The 17,090-nt window shown below is 42.6% G+C and overlaps 1 protein-coding gene across 1 annotated transcript in view; it reads right to left on the reverse strand.

Moving 5' to 3' along the window:
- dst (dystonin) overlaps positions 1–17,090 on the reverse strand; it is a 277,698-nt gene that overhangs the window by 96,682 nt on the left and 163,926 nt on the right. Inside the window, 10 exon segments of the mRNA XM_036573677.1 lie at positions 952–1,500; positions 1,895–2,179; positions 2,740–2,973; positions 3,591–3,743; positions 4,282–4,515; positions 6,442–6,591; positions 6,722–6,937; positions 7,091–7,237; positions 8,004–10,424; positions 10,427–16,501. Coding sequence (XP_036429570.1) covers positions 952–1,500; positions 1,895–2,179; positions 2,740–2,973; positions 3,591–3,743; positions 4,282–4,515; positions 6,442–6,591; positions 6,722–6,937; positions 7,091–7,237; positions 8,004–10,424; positions 10,427–16,501 — 10,464 coding nt within the window.

The following is a 17,090-nucleotide window of genomic DNA, read 5'->3' on the forward strand; positions in this document are numbered from 1 at the left end:
TGCACGTTGGAGTTGAGGTGGCTCAGAGCCCGTACTAGTCACCCCTCTACACAGGTGTGACAAAGGGCTGCTGTTTGCCACAGCCTTAAGCAGAGGAGTCCACAGACGTGCCAGGTTGGGCCTAATCAGCCCGAGGGCTTCTGGGATTTGGAGTTCCCTGAACTTACGGCACCTCACCGCTGTCGCCCCCTGCTGGCAGCCGGCAGCGCAGGCTAGGCCCTTACACCGGCACCATAGTACTTGGACCCCAATGATTACCACATGTGCTGTGATTGGCTGTAAATGGTTGTTTAGCCCTCATAGCAGGTACAGTTTACAGAAATCAAGGTGTTCTAGATCAATTTTAGATGCAAACTAACTGGCTCTTTTGCTGCAGTAACAGCCTCTACTCTTCTGTGAAGGCTGCTGGAACATTGCTGTGAGGATTTGATTGAGCTTTAGTGAGGTCAGGTACTGATGTTGGATGATTAGTTCTGTATCACTTAAACTCATCCCAAAGGTTGGAGCTTCATCACTCCAGAGAACACAGCTCCACTGCTCCACAGCCCAATGCTGGGGGGGCTTTATACCCCTCTAGCTTCGCACTGGGCATGGTGACCTTAGACTTATGTGCGGCTGCTCCAGATTGGTCGATGCATCAGCAATGGGTGACCTTAAAGTAGCCTAATTCACTCACTAGAAGGCTTTTGGACATACAGCGTGGATGGCAGTAAGTCATACTGTGTCAAAAACCATATAAGCAAGTCTGTATGAGTTTACCTTGCAGCTCAACACAGTTTGAGGCGAGTGAGCCATGGCTTATGGGATGCTGTTATGCCAAATGCTTACTGGTGGACTATAAGCTTCAATTACTGGTTGGCCACATCAGCCTGGTAATTGCAAACTACAGACGCCAAACATTTCTTAGCTGGTCGGCTATAATTGGGGAGGTAGTGGTAACTCCACACATACCTGGGTGTGCAGGGCTTTGTATTGAGCGGTAGCAGAGTCCAGCTTCTCCTTCACTGCAGCACACGTTCCTGAGGTGTCCACCTCCGGCAGTGCCTCTTTATCTCCAGACTCACCCTGGCTGCAGGTCTTGGCCACATCCAGCACCTTCTGGCCTGAGATGGTGATGAAACGCAGGTCTCCCTTGTGGGAGATCACGTCCTCATAGAAGCTTTTTTGCTTTTGAAGTTTCTCTTGCAGAACCTCCAATTGGCCAGCAGGAGCTCCCAGCTCTTCCACCTGCTCCTGAGCCTGCTGCAGCCAGCTCTCAAACTCTACACAGTCGCCCTTGAACTTCCGCAGTTCCTCCTGTACGCTCTGCACCTGCTTCATCTGCTGCTCAGCCCGGGTCAGCGAGGCCTCGTAGCGCCCCCTGAGCTCCTGGATGTTCCTCTGGAGCTTCTCTTTCTCAGCAGGAGACAGAACTTCTGCCTGCTTGTCCAGCAGAGCCTGTGCTGACTGGGTGGCAATAATCAAGTCCTGCTGCTGGGAAAGGATCTCCTGGTGATGAGCCTGTAGAGTGAGAATAGAATATGACATCTGCAGGCTTGTGTATTTTATTTTCCCACACAATTTTTCATTTCGGAAACTAATTACTATATTAGAAAATCCTCTAACCCCTGTATGTCTGGGTGCTTCACTAACCGTTTTTACATACCTAGGGGTCCTTAGGGACATATATAACACAAATTCATCTGCCGTAATGGTATAAAATTGTCAAAACTATTTTTGACAATTCCAAAATAATAGAATAAAACATACTTTCTGCACAGATCTATGAATTACAGCACTGGGCTATAGCAAGCATACTAAGCTACACATTACACATTAAGCAATTTATTCTGAGCAGTTCTTTCTTATATAATGTAAACTCAGTTTTCTGTCCAAATGGGCATCGTCAGCTTACCTTAACCCTCTCATACTGCTGGTCTAGATCCAACTCTTTGCTGTCTTCACTTCCTCCTGACCATTCTGGGCTATTATCTGTGCTGTCCAGTTCATTTCCGTTAGGATCATCCTCCTGTCCAATCAGTCTTTTTCCTTGAGTGTCTACTGCCATGTTTCCATTCTGTTTGGACACTTGGTCTTTTTGCATTCCTCCCATCTCTTTCTCTTTCCCAATGTTGGATATCCAGTCTAAAAGACCCTCAATCTTGTTTTTGCTCTCTTCAAGCTGCTCCACGGCTGCAACCTGAACACAAAGATGATGATTTTCTGGGTAAAACTGACCTCAGTACTGTGTTATGTAGTTGAGGGACGCACCAATATAGGAATTAGGGGCTGATGCTGACACATAAACAATTCAAAATGTAGAAAGAGGCTGCATTTACTTTCTTACACATTTAAATGCAGTCTGCAAATACATAAAATAGTCATATGTTAGAGCAGTAGCCCAGTCTAAAGATTTTGCTTTTCCAAAGTACAACAAATACATCATCAAATATCAATTTGAAATATCAGTCAATCAGTAATACTTTATTTGAAGGCTACCTACATAGAGACAGACATGCATGAACACTGATAATATTTCTAAAACAATGCTTGAACATTTAGAAATTATTAGAATTATTGGAAAGATGACAAATTATTTGATCTGTTTTATATACGTTAATGACATTGTACTAACCTAAAGGGCCTTAAACTAAGTGATGTGTTTGTTATGTGTTTGTTTTTGTTGATTTGTTGATGATGACTTCTGACTTAATATAATATGTAAAGTTCTAAAAACAACACTAATGAATGCATTCGAACCTTCTCTGTCTCCTGTTTGATAGCTGTCGTCACAACTTTCTCCAGATCTTTCCTGGACTCCTCTGCTCTCTGGTTAAGCATATTGGCCTTGCTCTTAGCCTCTTCCAACTTGAGCTCAATAGCGGCGATCTGCTCTGGTGTGAGTTTGCTCCGATTCTCCTCCAGGAACTTCTTAGTGCTGCTGATGACTTCATTCAAGGCACTTGCATTAGCCTGGATGTCTTTCTGCAAAGCCTGATCAGCCAAAGGAAACACTGTGTTTTATAACAGTCTGTGATTTACTACCAATAAAACTACGGATCCTCAACAGATAGACAAGTTGAACACAGGTACACAATAGCTGTGTCCCAATTCAGGGGCTGCATCCTTCAGAGGCTGCATTTGAAGGCAGAATGTGTCACAGCGGCGCGACTAGTCTGTCCTATTTCAAAGGCCCCTTCATATGTGGCCCAGAAATGTGTCCTTCTTTTCCATGGCAACGAAGGATCCAGTGAGTGGATCCTTCACCAGCCAACATATCCTGAGGTTTACTGTGTGCCGGCGAGGATTCAAGAACATGGCGGCATCAGCAGAGGAGCGAACGGCGGCTGAGGAGACACTTAAATTAAATAAATGAAAAAATGCCAAACATCAAAGTTTCTGGCTCCATCCTCAAAGAACTTAAAAAGAACTTGACAGGAGCGGCGTTTCGTGATGCAACAGTGAGGGCTGGAACAAGAATACTGTGATGCAAACAGGAAATCCGCCGCAGAGCAGACGGTCTCATTTCGGTTCAGCCTTCGAAGGATGCAGCCTCTGAATTGGGACACACTGATAGTGTTTTTCTCAGTAAAAGAGATCAGTGTACAGACCTGGTGCTCTTGCTGGTACTGCTGGAGGTCTCCCACGCTCTTCGCCAGTACTGCTTGTTGCTGGTGGCCAATGAGACGGTTCTCAGTCTGTGTTAGGTCATCACACATCTCCTGAAGCTTGGCTACAAACTCCTTCTGCTTTTCCGCTGCAGTCTAGCAGCAAAAAGAACAGTTTTAAAAAAGAAGATTCTTTAAAAAACGTTCTGTCAAGTTAACAGTTATGATTACACAATGACAACACATCTGAGTATGCTGTAAACATGCTAGCCATCCAAAAGGCTCAGTTATTGGGCCAAAATGACAAAGACAAAAGCAGACAGGTAGAAGTTCTCTTGGCTGTGTTAGTGCTGACGTGTTGGAAAGCATTCCACAGAAGATACACAGTGTCAAATTTTGGTCCTCTGGAGTAAGAGCTGATTCCTTCAAGCCTAGAAGGTGAATGCGATCAGAAAAGAGTAAGATATCAGGCTGTGATCAAGCAATGGCCTTTTTGTGTTGTTAAAATCTCATGCAAAGACAGACAGATGACATCTGGACATTCGGTCAATGTCAGTTTGCAATACATCACAAAAATATTAATTAAATACCTAAATAAATACCAAAATATTAGAGGCTTAATACATCGAATGCATTTTCAAAATCAATTCATTCGTTCTCAATAAAGCCCAGCAGGATGCAGAGTCACGCAAACCTGCTGCAGACTCTCATCTTCACGGATCTCCAGGTGGAGGTCCAGTGTGTGTCTCTGAGTGAACACTCTGTCCATCAGCTCCTTAAAGGCCCTCTGTGTGGCACTGAGAGATTTCAGTAGCTGTCTGTTCTGAGCCGGACTCAGGAACTGCGCGTGCTCAGAGATAAAGTACTGGACATCAAAAGCTGTATCTTCCAAATGCTGTCCAGTTCCAGATAGGTTCTTTTCCAGGTCCTGAATGAGAGGAAGAGCAAATAAGTTTTAAATGTGTATATGGTCAGCGACATGATGTGCATTTTCAGTCTCCAAATAAATTTCCTGTCAAATAATTTAGTAAATACATGCATAAACATAAAACATATGTTCAAGCAATATAACACGAGAGGGAGTGTGTTATCGCGAAATTACATCACGGCTCTGATTTGGTTGCTGTAGATCATCACAGCCGTGGTGTTATTGGCGATAACACACTCCTCGAGTGTTCTATTGCTTTTATACAACAGTTAAATAAATAAAGTAATAAATTAATAAACTGGGCCGTGAACGCGGCGTTTAATATGCTTTACTGTTCGCAGTTCCTTCAGCCAAATTATAGTTCCTTAACGAGCAGCTTGTTGCTACGTCAGAGTAACGAACTCCGCTGAGTCATAAAACTGCCGCAATATCAAGTTCAGCTCAGTTTTGTCATTTTTTGCCAGATCAGTATTAATGTTGTTTTGTTCCAGCCAGTCTGTAAAGCATCTTACAGCCCATTTAGTTTGGCGAATGGTGTTGGGTTCATTTCTGGCTGATTCCAGGTTGTTTAGCTGTTCTTCTGTCACAGCTGCCGACTGAAAAGCTGCTCAGTGGTGATGACAGTTTGGGAAATTTAGTGTCGTCTCATCTTCAGAGTCTGACCAAATCGGCTGTCGGTCAAATGTGATCTTAGAAGTGTCCATTTTCTGTTTGTGGCAAAGTTAGAAGTAAAAACGTTCAAATGGCTTGAGCGTCTCCTACAGCTGTCAAAGTCGTTGCTTAGCAACGGCGTCTCAGCGGAGTGCTAGTTTTTGTGTTAGAACGTTTCTCAACCAGTCAGCTTGCATGGCTGGAACTAACTGTTGTATAACGTGTTAATGCTTCCCAAATGTAAAGTAGCATGACTGTACGCCCACATATGCACATTAATAATACATAAGGTATTAAAAAGTGTTGACTGGTCATAAATAAAATACGATTGGAATGTTTTTATATTTCATACATCCTTTAAAATCACACAGCAAAACCAACAACACAGGACTTTAACACTTCTGAGTCATGTTAGGCTGGTTCAGTTTACTAAATTACGTGATGTGACCCCATGAAGACCACAAACTATCATATTTGCTATTATGATACTGCGTATTTATTTGAACAAATGTATAGTCCTATGCAAAAGTTTAAACACCCCTGATCAAATTTTAGCTTTTGTTGTTCTTCTAAGTGACAATAAGTTAATATACCCTCCACAGAGAACACACTTCTGTACATTTTAATGCACAATTGCTGTTTATTTGCTGAATTTAGCATATTGAGGAAAAAAATAAATAAAATTTGTCCTGTGCAAAAGCTATTTCACATTTAAGTTAGAAAATCGACAAAATGTTTGATGGGTATATCCAAATTTTGCAGATGGCTGTATGTATAAACTTGAGCTTAGGGTTCAAGTACAGAGGCCAGTTTATACATGTTTTCGGTAGTGTGTAGTAGTTTCAGTAATGTGTGGTTGTGCCACCTGACAGTGAGTTTTAGGTTACACCACATGTCTGGGTGGTAACCCCCCCCCAAAAAATAAATAAATAAAAAACTCACTCTGTACTACTATAACAGCTAAAAAAACAAAAATCACTATAGTTAATAGATTCTTGCTAATACAAAATGTATCAGCAAGTGCATTTTTAATAAGAATGTTTTAATTTATTGTTTCAAATAATATTATTTGTCAGTGACCCACGGTTAAAAACCTAACATTGTACTCTTTTCAAACAAAAATCTTAAGATTTTTATCTTAAGATTAACTTTAACAATTTATTTGTAGATTCATTTTACAATAATTTAAATTCATTTCACAGATGAACGGGAACCACAGAACAAAATGAGCTAGTTTGCCTTTGACTAATAAATCTGCAGGATTTAAAAAGTTACCTTATTTTGCTGAATCCTGTATTTAACTGTCTCCAGGTCATCAGTGTTCATGATGTCAAGCTTACATACCATCTCATAATTATCTTCAATACAAGCTGACAGTTTGTCAAGGCGGCTGAGAAGATCCTGATATGTGGACTCCAAATTTGTCTGAAACACATTCACACATGGACAGTGAACTTATGACCTTTCCATCAAAGCCAAATCCCTGAGTTCTGTCACCACTGTGGCTATTTCTTCTAATCCAAGAGGAACACTGTCCACTTTCTCAGACACTGACCTTCGCTGCGTCAATGGCCTGAAGAATCGCACTACTTCGCTCAGCTGATAACTGGCAAACATCTGAGAAAGTATTTTGCAAATCTACAAAGGCTGCAGCCAAATCCTGGTGGATCTGCGTGGGGGTGAGCTCATCAGCAGAGTTTAGAAGCAGTTCAGCTCTCCCCAAATCTGAGGTTAAAATGCCAGGAAAAGCAGCAAGCTGTGTCTCCAAAGACTAGAAACAAAATGTGTGGGATTAGACAAAACAAAAAAAAGGAATGAGAAACAGAACGGAGAGAGACGCAAACATGCCCAAGCACCTAAGCGGACAGAGAAAGTCTCAAGAAAGTAGGCAAAAAAGGTTTCATGTATTTGCTGATGGACAAACCTGAGCTTCTTGTAGCTGACAGTGTAAACCCTCAAGGTCAGTAGTCAAAGGGCCCTGGGTCAACAAATCGTTTCTAATATCCTCAAGAGCATCATGGTGGTCCTGGAGTTTTCCAATGCACTCCAAATAATGCTGAGTGGAATATCTCTGTAAAATATAGAAATGAAGACACATATTTATCCTGTCGGTTCTAATAATATGTACTAATACCAAACTGTTAAAACACCTTTTTCTCACTTTTTGCATTAAAACACAGCAAAAAATGGTATCCTGGCACCATAAATCACATCACTATATCTAATATATCTAATTTTGTAAGCTTATTATAAGATTATTTAAATTAATTCTACACATTTCTTTACTTGTTTTAAGTGATTTTATCAAATGGAATTATTTCACCACTGACAGATAATGTGCTCGGTTTAATATGACTGAAACAAGGAATATTATTTGTCAGCAAAGTGAGATAATCTAGATGCAAGTTAAATAATCTAATAATAATGTTACAACAATCTAAAAATAAAAATGTTATTTATAAGTTAACTAGATTTATAGTAATTTTACTTGCCAAGATACCATTTTTTGTGGTGTTTTATCATAAAAAAGCCAGAAAAATGAGGATTGGCATATGTATATATATATGTTTTAAAGTGAATGGGCGGGGCTAAAGAGCTATAAGCTATAAGCTTATGCAAGCTAATAATTGTATATATGTAAATGTGTTGGTTTTTGTTACATCACAAAAAACAATGCATTCAAAACAAGCTATTTTTGCAGCTTACTTTTCATGTACAGACTGGGGAGTGAACGACATATTTAGAAACAATATTTACATACTACGTCAACTGCATTACTACATTACATACTACGTCTGATCTAAATTGTAGTACAAATTTACTTCAAGTTGACTCACTCTGGGTGTGACTGGGTCCTCCTCCACATTCTCAGGGGTTGTTGATGTTGTCTCAAAGGACTGCTGAGACAAAACTGATTGAAAGACATCATCTTTACAGACTTCACTCGTAGCTGTGGCCTCCGTCTCGGCACTTTCTGAACATGTGCCAGACTGAGATGTGCTTTTCAGGAGACCACTGAGGTTCCCAAAGAGTGCTTTCAGGACTGTTGGGTCTTTGCACTCAGAAATTCCCTGAAACACCTCCAGAAGCTGAGACTGCGTTAGCACCGGAAGCCTTTGTTCATGACCATCACCACACTCACTTTCTGGATTCATTCTCTCATGCTTCTTCAAGTCTTGCAGCAAATCTGGATCTTTGCTTTCAACAAGGCATTGAAGGACAGGCTCAGTGGATCCACCTTGCATGGCATGCTGGATGAGGTGAACAATGCTGTCAAGGGCTTCAGTCTGGGTTCTCTGGATCTCATTCTCACTCTGCCCTTCACTGAAATAGGAGCTGGCGTCACTTTTAGGGGGAACCTCCCTCAACTCTTGTGTCTTTGAAGGCTTTGGATACAAAGCATCTCCACTGCATGGTTCAACACTGTCTGTGTCGTGAGATGTATTAAAATTAAGCTGACTTTTGTCAGATGAATTCGGTAACACAGTATCTGGCTGCAATTCAGCAGAGTTTGATGGCTGTATTCCTACATTGTGAGCTGGGGGTGATTCTGATTCCACAATTTTATCTGATGCATTTTGGGAACCAGTTGTTTCATATATGCTGATAACTGCAATGGAGGAGTCTGATTTAGGCATCTTGGAGTCGATGGCAGCTGACTCTGCTTTATCTGGGGCCTGGAAGGAAGACTGGGTGGGGTGCTCAACTAATTGCTTTGAGTTATTGGTATCTCCACTTTCAGTGTTGCTCAGAGTTACATCTGGCAACAATGTCAAGGGTGTCACCACTGGTGTAGTGTCTCTGGAGAAAGCTTGTGAGATGTCCATAAATTTAGATGTTTCAACACTGGCAGCAGAGTCAAAATCATCCCTACGGTCAATAATTCCAACATGACTGGATTGGGACATTTCGGAGCTCTTGGCTTCATCTGACTTGCTTTCATGCTCAGGTCTTCCCACACTTATGCTATTCTCTAGAACTGAACACCGATCAGGATCTTCCTTATTCATCTTTCTTTGACCATTTTGTGAATGAGGCAGTACATTCAGGTCCAGATGTTGCTCATTTTGACTTGTCTTCTCCATATCTCTCTGCTCCGCTGACTGAGACAATGTGGCACCTGAGGATAAAGATGGCTGATGATCCTTTACTCTATTGACGTCTTCATCTTCTGACAGTAAAGTTTTTAAGTGTGTAGAATATCCATCGCTGGTGGGTGTTCTTGCCGTTTGCTGTGAGTCGCTGATCTGACCCAAGTTCAGTAAACTGAACCGTTCATCTGAGCAAATATCACTTTGCGACGAGCAGGATATCCCAGAGTCGCTCTGAACAGGGCTTACCATCAGGTTTACTGCTGCCTCATTGTCTAAAGGAACTTTGTGCAATGCATCGTAAGAAACCCCATCCTTCTCTGCCTCTTTTTGGGTTACATTCCCAAACAGCATGGAATTTCTATCAGCTTCAAGGTCCAAATTTTGGGGGTCCTGTGAATCTTTGGTGTGAACAATGTGATCAACCACATTCTCTGTCCCTGGATCACTATCATTTGCTGCAAAGGTCTTAGTAGGGGTATCGCTAACTGTCTTTAATGATGAGCTCAGACTGTTGACCATCTGTGTTCTATCTGTTTGTTGACGAGTGAGCTTCTCCAATCTTTCCACTTCGTTTTCAGCACTTGGCCTTTCTTCACCGAATTGCTCACCATGGAGGTCAATCTTTTGGTTACGCTCCTGTTGCATATTCTCAGCCTCCTCATCATCCAACATGCCCAGGCAGTGCGCGTCAGAGACACTGCGGATGCACTTCCCCTCTGGATCAATGATGGCCTTCCGAACTGGTTCTGAGTGAAGAACACTGCTGCTAAGGTCATCAGTAATCAGGCCCATCTCCCAGGCCTCGGTAACACCGATAGTTTTCCCAGAAGTGGGGTCATAGAAGCCACCTAGCAGGTTCTGCTGCTCCATGATCTGCAAGGCCACCCGAGGTGATATTGAGCCTTGTAGCACAGCTTGTCTTAGCACTGACATTGCGATAGCGGGATTTCCTACAACATCATCTTGTTGAAGTTGTAGCACGAGTAACTCTAACACAGTCTGTTCGTCGATCAGGCCCTTATCAACAGCAGCATTAAGGTCATATCTCTTTCCAGATGTGACATCTAAAATGCCTCCTTCTTCTACTTGGGCCCTCAGAAGATGAACCGCACAGGCTCTCTCAAGCTTGTCATTCCACGTGACTTCACATTGTGGGTGTTCAGAGGTCATCTCAGCATTTTATCTACTTCGGTGGACAGTACGGAACAGTCTGCAGGCTCTTCTGCTTGGCCTGTTTTTTCTGTATGATTAAGCTGTTCTTGATTGACATCTACTTTTGAAAGCAAGGTTGTTTCAGCGGCAGATTCATAACAAACTTCTACAGAAGGTTGAACTAATGTATGGTCAGCATCTTTTATGAGGTACTTAGAGGATGCATCTAGACTTGCAGCTTCCTCAAAGGCACTCTGATTTGTTTCCATCTCAATAATCGAGGTCTTATGTGAACTGTTGTCCAGGGAAGTGTTAAGTTTTTCCCCTGAACCTGAGATGAGTTTGGCAGACCCAGTAGATTTCATACGATCTTCATTTCCACCCGTATGCTCTATAGAGGTCTCTAAATCACTCCCTTCCGGAATTCTTTCGAGGGTCTTACCAGCATCCATGTTTTCCAAATCACTGGAGTGAGTAATGTAAACCTCACTAACATCCTGAGGGATGTTCTCATCGAGAGATGAATGATGCAAATCTGGGTGTGAAATCTGGATTCCCATCGAAGGTTGAGCTAATGTGCTGATAGTATCATTTGTCTGGTAGTTAGGGAATGCGTCTGATTGTGTAGTTTCCTCAGGACCACTCTGATTCGTTTTTATGTCAGTAACTGAAGCTTTAAGTGAACAATTCTTGGCTGAATTATTAAACATTTCTCCTGGAACTGACACTACATCGTCCGGCCCAGTAATTAGAGATTTAACGCAAACTTCATTTCCAGTAGCACCCTCTATAGTCATCTCTACACCACTGTCTTCTGGGATTGTCACTAGGGGCTTCTCAATATGCATTATTTCTAAATCACTAGTGTGCGTAATGTGAACATCCTGAGGAACATTCTTGTCCAGAGATGAATCCTGTAAATCTGAATGTGAACTCTGCACTCCTGCAGAGGTCTGAGTTATGGTTTTGGCAGTGGCGCTTGTATGCTGCTTGGAGGATGCATCTAAAAGTGTAGTTTCCTCAGAGGCACTCTGAATTGCTTTAACCTCAGTAATTGAAGCCGTATGTGAACCATCATCTAAGGAATTGTTAAATATTCCTCCTGAAACTGATCCAGAAATGAAAGATTTCAGGCGATCTTCACTTGCATCAGCACCCTCTATTGAGATCTCTAAACTGCTGTCTGCTGGAATTCTCGCTAGGGGTTTATCAATATGCATGATTTCCACATCACTAGTGTGAGAAATGTGCAACTCTTTTAAGCCTTGATCGTCCAGAGATGAATCATACAAATCTGAATGTGAAATCTGATTTCCCGCAGAAGGCTGAGCAACTGTACTGTCCACATCATTGGTTTGGTAGTTAGGGAATACGTCTGAAAGTGTAGTTTCCTCAGGCCCACTCTGACTCATTTTCACCTCAGTAATTGAAGCTTTATGAGAACAATTCTCAGATAAGTTGCTAAACATTTCTCCTGAAATTGACATGGGACTGTCCGGTCCAGTAGTTAGAGGTTTTATGCAAAGTTCGCTTCCATCAGCACCCTCTTCAGTGATCTCTAAAACACTCTCTTCTGGAATTCTTGCTAGAGGCTTCTCAATATGCATGCTTTCAAAATCACTAGTGTGATTAATGTGAAGCTCATCCCCATCTTGAGCGACGTCCTCATCTAGAGATGAATTACGCGAATCGAAATATGAAATCTGTATGTCATTTGTGTTGTACTTAGTGGATGCATCTGAAACTGTAGTTTCCTCTGAGGCACTCTGATTTGCCTTAATCTCTACATGTGAGACATTTTCTGATGAACTGTTAATTATTCCTCCTGAAACTGATGCTAGCTTGTCAGATCCAGCTGTTAGAGATTCCATACTATCTTCATTTCCATCAGCACCCTCTGTAGAGGTCTCTAAACCACTCTCCTCTGGAATTCTTGCTAGAGGCTTCTCAATATTCATGACTTCCAAATCACTAGTATGAGTAATGTGAAGCTCATTCCCATCTTGAGGGATGTCCTCATCCAGAGACGAACTACACAAATCTAAATGTGAAATCTGTGTTCCTGTAGCAGGCTGAGCTAATGTAACAATAGAGCCATTTGTGTGGTACTTAGTAGTTGCATCTGAAAGTGTAGTTTCCTCTGAGGCACTCTGATTTGCTTTAGCCTCGATATGTGAGCCATTTTCTGAAGAACTGTTAAATATTTCTCCTGAAACTGATGCTAGTTTGTCAGATCCAGCTGTTAGAGATTCCATACTATCTTCATTTACATCAGCACCCTCTATAGAGGTCTCTAAACTGCTCTCTTCTGGAATTCTTGCTAGGGGCTTCCCAATATGCATGTTTGCCAAATCACTAGTATGAGTAATGCAAACCTCATTCACATCCTGAGGGATGTCCTTAGGCAGAGATGAATCATGCAAATCTGAATGTGAAATCTGCTTTCCAATAAAAGGCTTGGTGAATACACCGACAGCATCGTTCGTGTGGTTCTTAGTGGATGCATCTGGAAGTATGGTTTCTGCAGAAGCACTATGGCTCATTTTCATCTCAGCAACTAAAGACTTACGTGAGCCTTTCTCTGATGAACTGTTAAATATTTCTTCTGAAATTAATGATAACCTGTCAGATCCAGAAGTTAAAGATCTCATATAGTCTTCATTTCCATCAGCACCTTCTATGCACATCTCTGAACCACTATCTTCTGGAGTTGTAGCTAGGGGCTTCTCAATATGCATGATTTCCAATTTACTAGCATGAGTAATGTGCAACTCATTCATATCTTGAGGGATGTCCTCATCCAGAGATGAATCATGCAAATCTGACTGTGAAATTTGCATTCCAATCAAAGGCTTGGCTAATACACTGACTGCATCATTTGTGTGGTTCCTAGAGGACGCATCTGGAAGTATGGTTTCTACAGAAGCATCTACTGATGCTAGTCTGTCAGATCCAGCAGTTAAAGATCTCATACAGTCTTCATTTCCATCAGCACCTTCTATGCACATCTCTGAACAACTTTCTGGAATTCTCGCTAGGGGTTTCTCAGTATCCATGATTTCCAAATTACTAGTGTGAGCAATGTGCAACTCATTTATATCTTGAGGGATGTCCTCCTGCAGAGATGAAATATGCAAATCTGAATGTGAAGGCTGAGCTAATGGATGGACAGTGTCGGTTGTTTGGTACTTAGCGGATGCATGTGGAAGTGTAGTCTCCTCAGGGACACTGTGATGTGCTTTAGTCTCAGTAACTACAGTCATATGTGAAGCATTTGCTGAAGAACTGTTATATATTTCTCCTCTAACTGAGGTGAGCCTATCAAATCCAGTAGTTAGAGATGATATACAACCTTCATTTCCATCGGCACCGTCTACAGACATCCCTGAATCCTTTTCTTGTGGAATTCTCACTAGTGGCTTGTCAACATGCACGTTTTCCAAATCACCAGCACAGATGTTAAGCGAGGGCGAAGGGATGTCCTGATCCAGGGATGAATCTTGGAAATCTGTATGTGGAATCTGCACCCCTACAGAAGGCTGAGCTAATGTTCTAGCAGTGTCGTTTATGTGGTGCTTAGAGAACGTACCTGAAAGTGCAGCCTCCTCAGAGCCAATCTGATTCATTTTTATCTCAGTAATTGAGATCTTTTCTGAACTACTGTCTGATGAACTGTCAAATATTTCTCCCGAAACTAATGCTAGCCTGTCAGATCCAGATGTTAAAGATTTGACACGATTTTCATTTCCAACAGCACCTTCTATGCACATCTCTGAACCACTATCTTCTGGAGTCCTTGCCAGGGGCTTCTCAATATGCATGATTTCCAAATTATTAGTGTGAGTAATGTGCAACTCATTCATATCTTGAGGGTTGTCCTGATCCAGGGATGAATGATGTAAATCTGTATGTGGAATCTGCACTCCTACAGAAGGCTGAGCTAATGCTCTAGCATTGTCATTTATATGGTACTTAGAGAGCGTACCTGAAAGTGGAGCTTCCTCTGAGCCACTCTGCTTCACTTTTGTCTCAGTAATTGAGGTCTTTTCTAAACCACTGTCTGTTGAATTGTTAAATATTCCTCCTGAAACTGAGGTGGATCTGTCAGATCCGCTAGTTGGGGATTTCATACAGCCTTCATTTTCATCAGCACCTTCTGTCGAGATCTCTAAACTACTCTCTTTTGGAATTCCCACTAGGGGCTTCTCAATATGCATGATTTCCAAATCGCTAGTGTAACTAATGTGGACCTCATTCGCATCCTGAGGGAAGTTCTCATTAAAAGATGAATCATTGCGATCTGAACTTGAAATCTGTGTGCCTATAGAGGGTTGCGCTGATGCACTGAGAGAGTAATTTGTGCTGTACTTAGAGGATGCGTCTGGAAGTGCAGTTTCCTCAGGAACCCTCCGATTTGTTCTAATCTCAGTAAATGACGTGAGCCTGTCAGATCCAGTAGCTAGAGGTTTTACGCAATTTCCATCAGCACCATCTACAGAGATCTCTGAGTCATTTTCTTCTGAAATTTTGGTGAGGGGCTTCTCAATATGCCAGATTCCCAAATCTTCACTGCATGTAGCGTGAAGCTCGAGGGCATCCTCAGAAAAGTTCTCATCCACTGGTGAGTCATGCATATCCACTTGTGAAGCATCATTCATTCCAGTGTCCGACACTTCTAGCAGCACTTTAGCCATTTTATTTAACTGTCCATCAAAAATCAACAGTCTCTGACCTGATTTTGGGTCCATGTAGCTGTTCATCATCAGATAGGAGATGAACAACTGCTTGGACTCTGAGGAAGATGGGGCGCTTATGCTGCTTTCACCAGCTTCCATTCCATCACTGGTTCTTTGAGAGCCTTCAAGTTGAACCTCACGCATCACCAGCCAAGTCGAAAACCTGTCATTGAGATCGTCGACGTCAGGGAACGTGTCTGGTATCTCTAACGTTTTCAACAAATCTTTTGTGTAAGTGTCGATTAAACCGTCCCGTGCGGCGGAGTCAATATCAACCACCTCTGAGTTTTCTGGTATGTAAAGTGCTGCTATCTTATGACGGTGACACAGAAGTTCAGAAGCCAGTCTATCAGTGATGATTTCATGCTGTAAGGATGTTGAGACGGTGAGGATCTCTCCAGAGTGAGGCCACAGGAGGCCCATGAAACACTTCTGCTTCTCCAGAACTAGCAGAGCACTTCTGGAGCTCATTAAATCGCACTGGACAGCTTCATCAACTGTGAGTCTAGCTCCATTATGTGGATCCACGATGCCACCATTTTTGCTTTGGTGGCTCAGAATTCCACTGGCAGTGTCCTGATCAATAAGGCCCTCAGATAGGGCCTCTTCTACTGTGAGTTTGCGGTTTGTTTTAGGGTCTGCTATGCCTCCAGCAAACAGCTGTGCGCTCAGCAGCCTGAGCATGGTCTCTCGATCTATTAGACCCTCATGCACGGCCCTCAGGATGCTGATCTCCCTCCCAGATGTCAGAGATATCGTCCCATCTTTACCGGGCTTCACAGGCAGCAGGCGGAGACCAGTCTCCTCATGCACAATGCTCCTCTGCATGAGCTGAACAAGAGAGACTTTTTCAGCTGTGTTGGGGTCGATCAAATCCTTCCACGTATTCTGCCTTTCCAAAATCTTAATATAGAGAGAGTGAGGAATCAGGCCGAACTGAAAGGCCCGCTCTAGACTTAGGCTCTCTCCAGTGTACGTCACGCATAAGCCACCAGTGGCTAGCTGAATCTCAATGATCTTTATGGCTAGACGTTCAGAAATAGCCCCTTCATTCACTGCTGCTACCACTGGCAAGGGTTCTGATGCATAAGGTGCCTCCTGGATGGATCTATTGGCTCCATTCAAGTCCTGTAGTTGCTCATACATGGGCCCATCCACAAGGTTGTGCTTAAATGCGTCCTCCAGGTCCAGACACATGCGAAACTCAGGTAAAATGAGCTCAGAGGTTATGAGCTGGGCCTCTAGGAGACTGAGCCCCGTGCTCTGGTCAATAAGACCATTCTGCACCGAGCGACACACAGACAGGATTGCTCCACTTCCCACATTTAGAATGCCTTCAATGACTTGGAACTCCTGCAATATAAGGAAATGTGTATGATGAAAATGTCTATCCAGAAACAAACCTCACTTCCAAAAAAGTTGGGACAGACTGTGAAATGCTAAAAAGAGAAAGCAGTGATTAGCAAAGTCCATCTGATCTGTTTTGAAACTGAAAACAGCAAAAAATGATATTTGAACGTGGCTTGACGTTGTTATGCTGAAATAAGCATGGATGCCTGAAAACATTACGTTGTCTAGAACAGGGGTGAGGAACTCCAGTCCTGGAGGGCCAGATTCCTGCATAGTTTGGTGATTTTCCTGCTCAAGCACACCTGATTTATCAGCTAATTACCAGGTGTGAAATCACCAAACTATGCTGGACTCTGGCCCTCAGTTCCCCACCCCGATCTAGAGGGCCAGCACTGTTTCTCCAAAATGTGAATATACCTTTCAGCATTAAAGTGCCTTCACAAATGTGCAAGTTACTAACGAACACACCCCCATACAATGGATTGCTTTGGTTTTTACGGCCTTATTCACACATGCTACCTCTACGTGGTGTAGAGCAACGTGACAGCATGAGCGGTACAGCTCAAGCGCACTGGCCTTTCATACATACAGT

This window comes from Colossoma macropomum, unplaced genomic scaffold (assembly GCF_904425465.1).
Source record: "Colossoma macropomum unplaced genomic scaffold, Colossoma_macropomum, whole genome shotgun sequence".
NCBI classification, from domain to species: domain Eukaryota; kingdom Metazoa; phylum Chordata; class Actinopteri; order Characiformes; family Serrasalmidae; genus Colossoma; species Colossoma macropomum.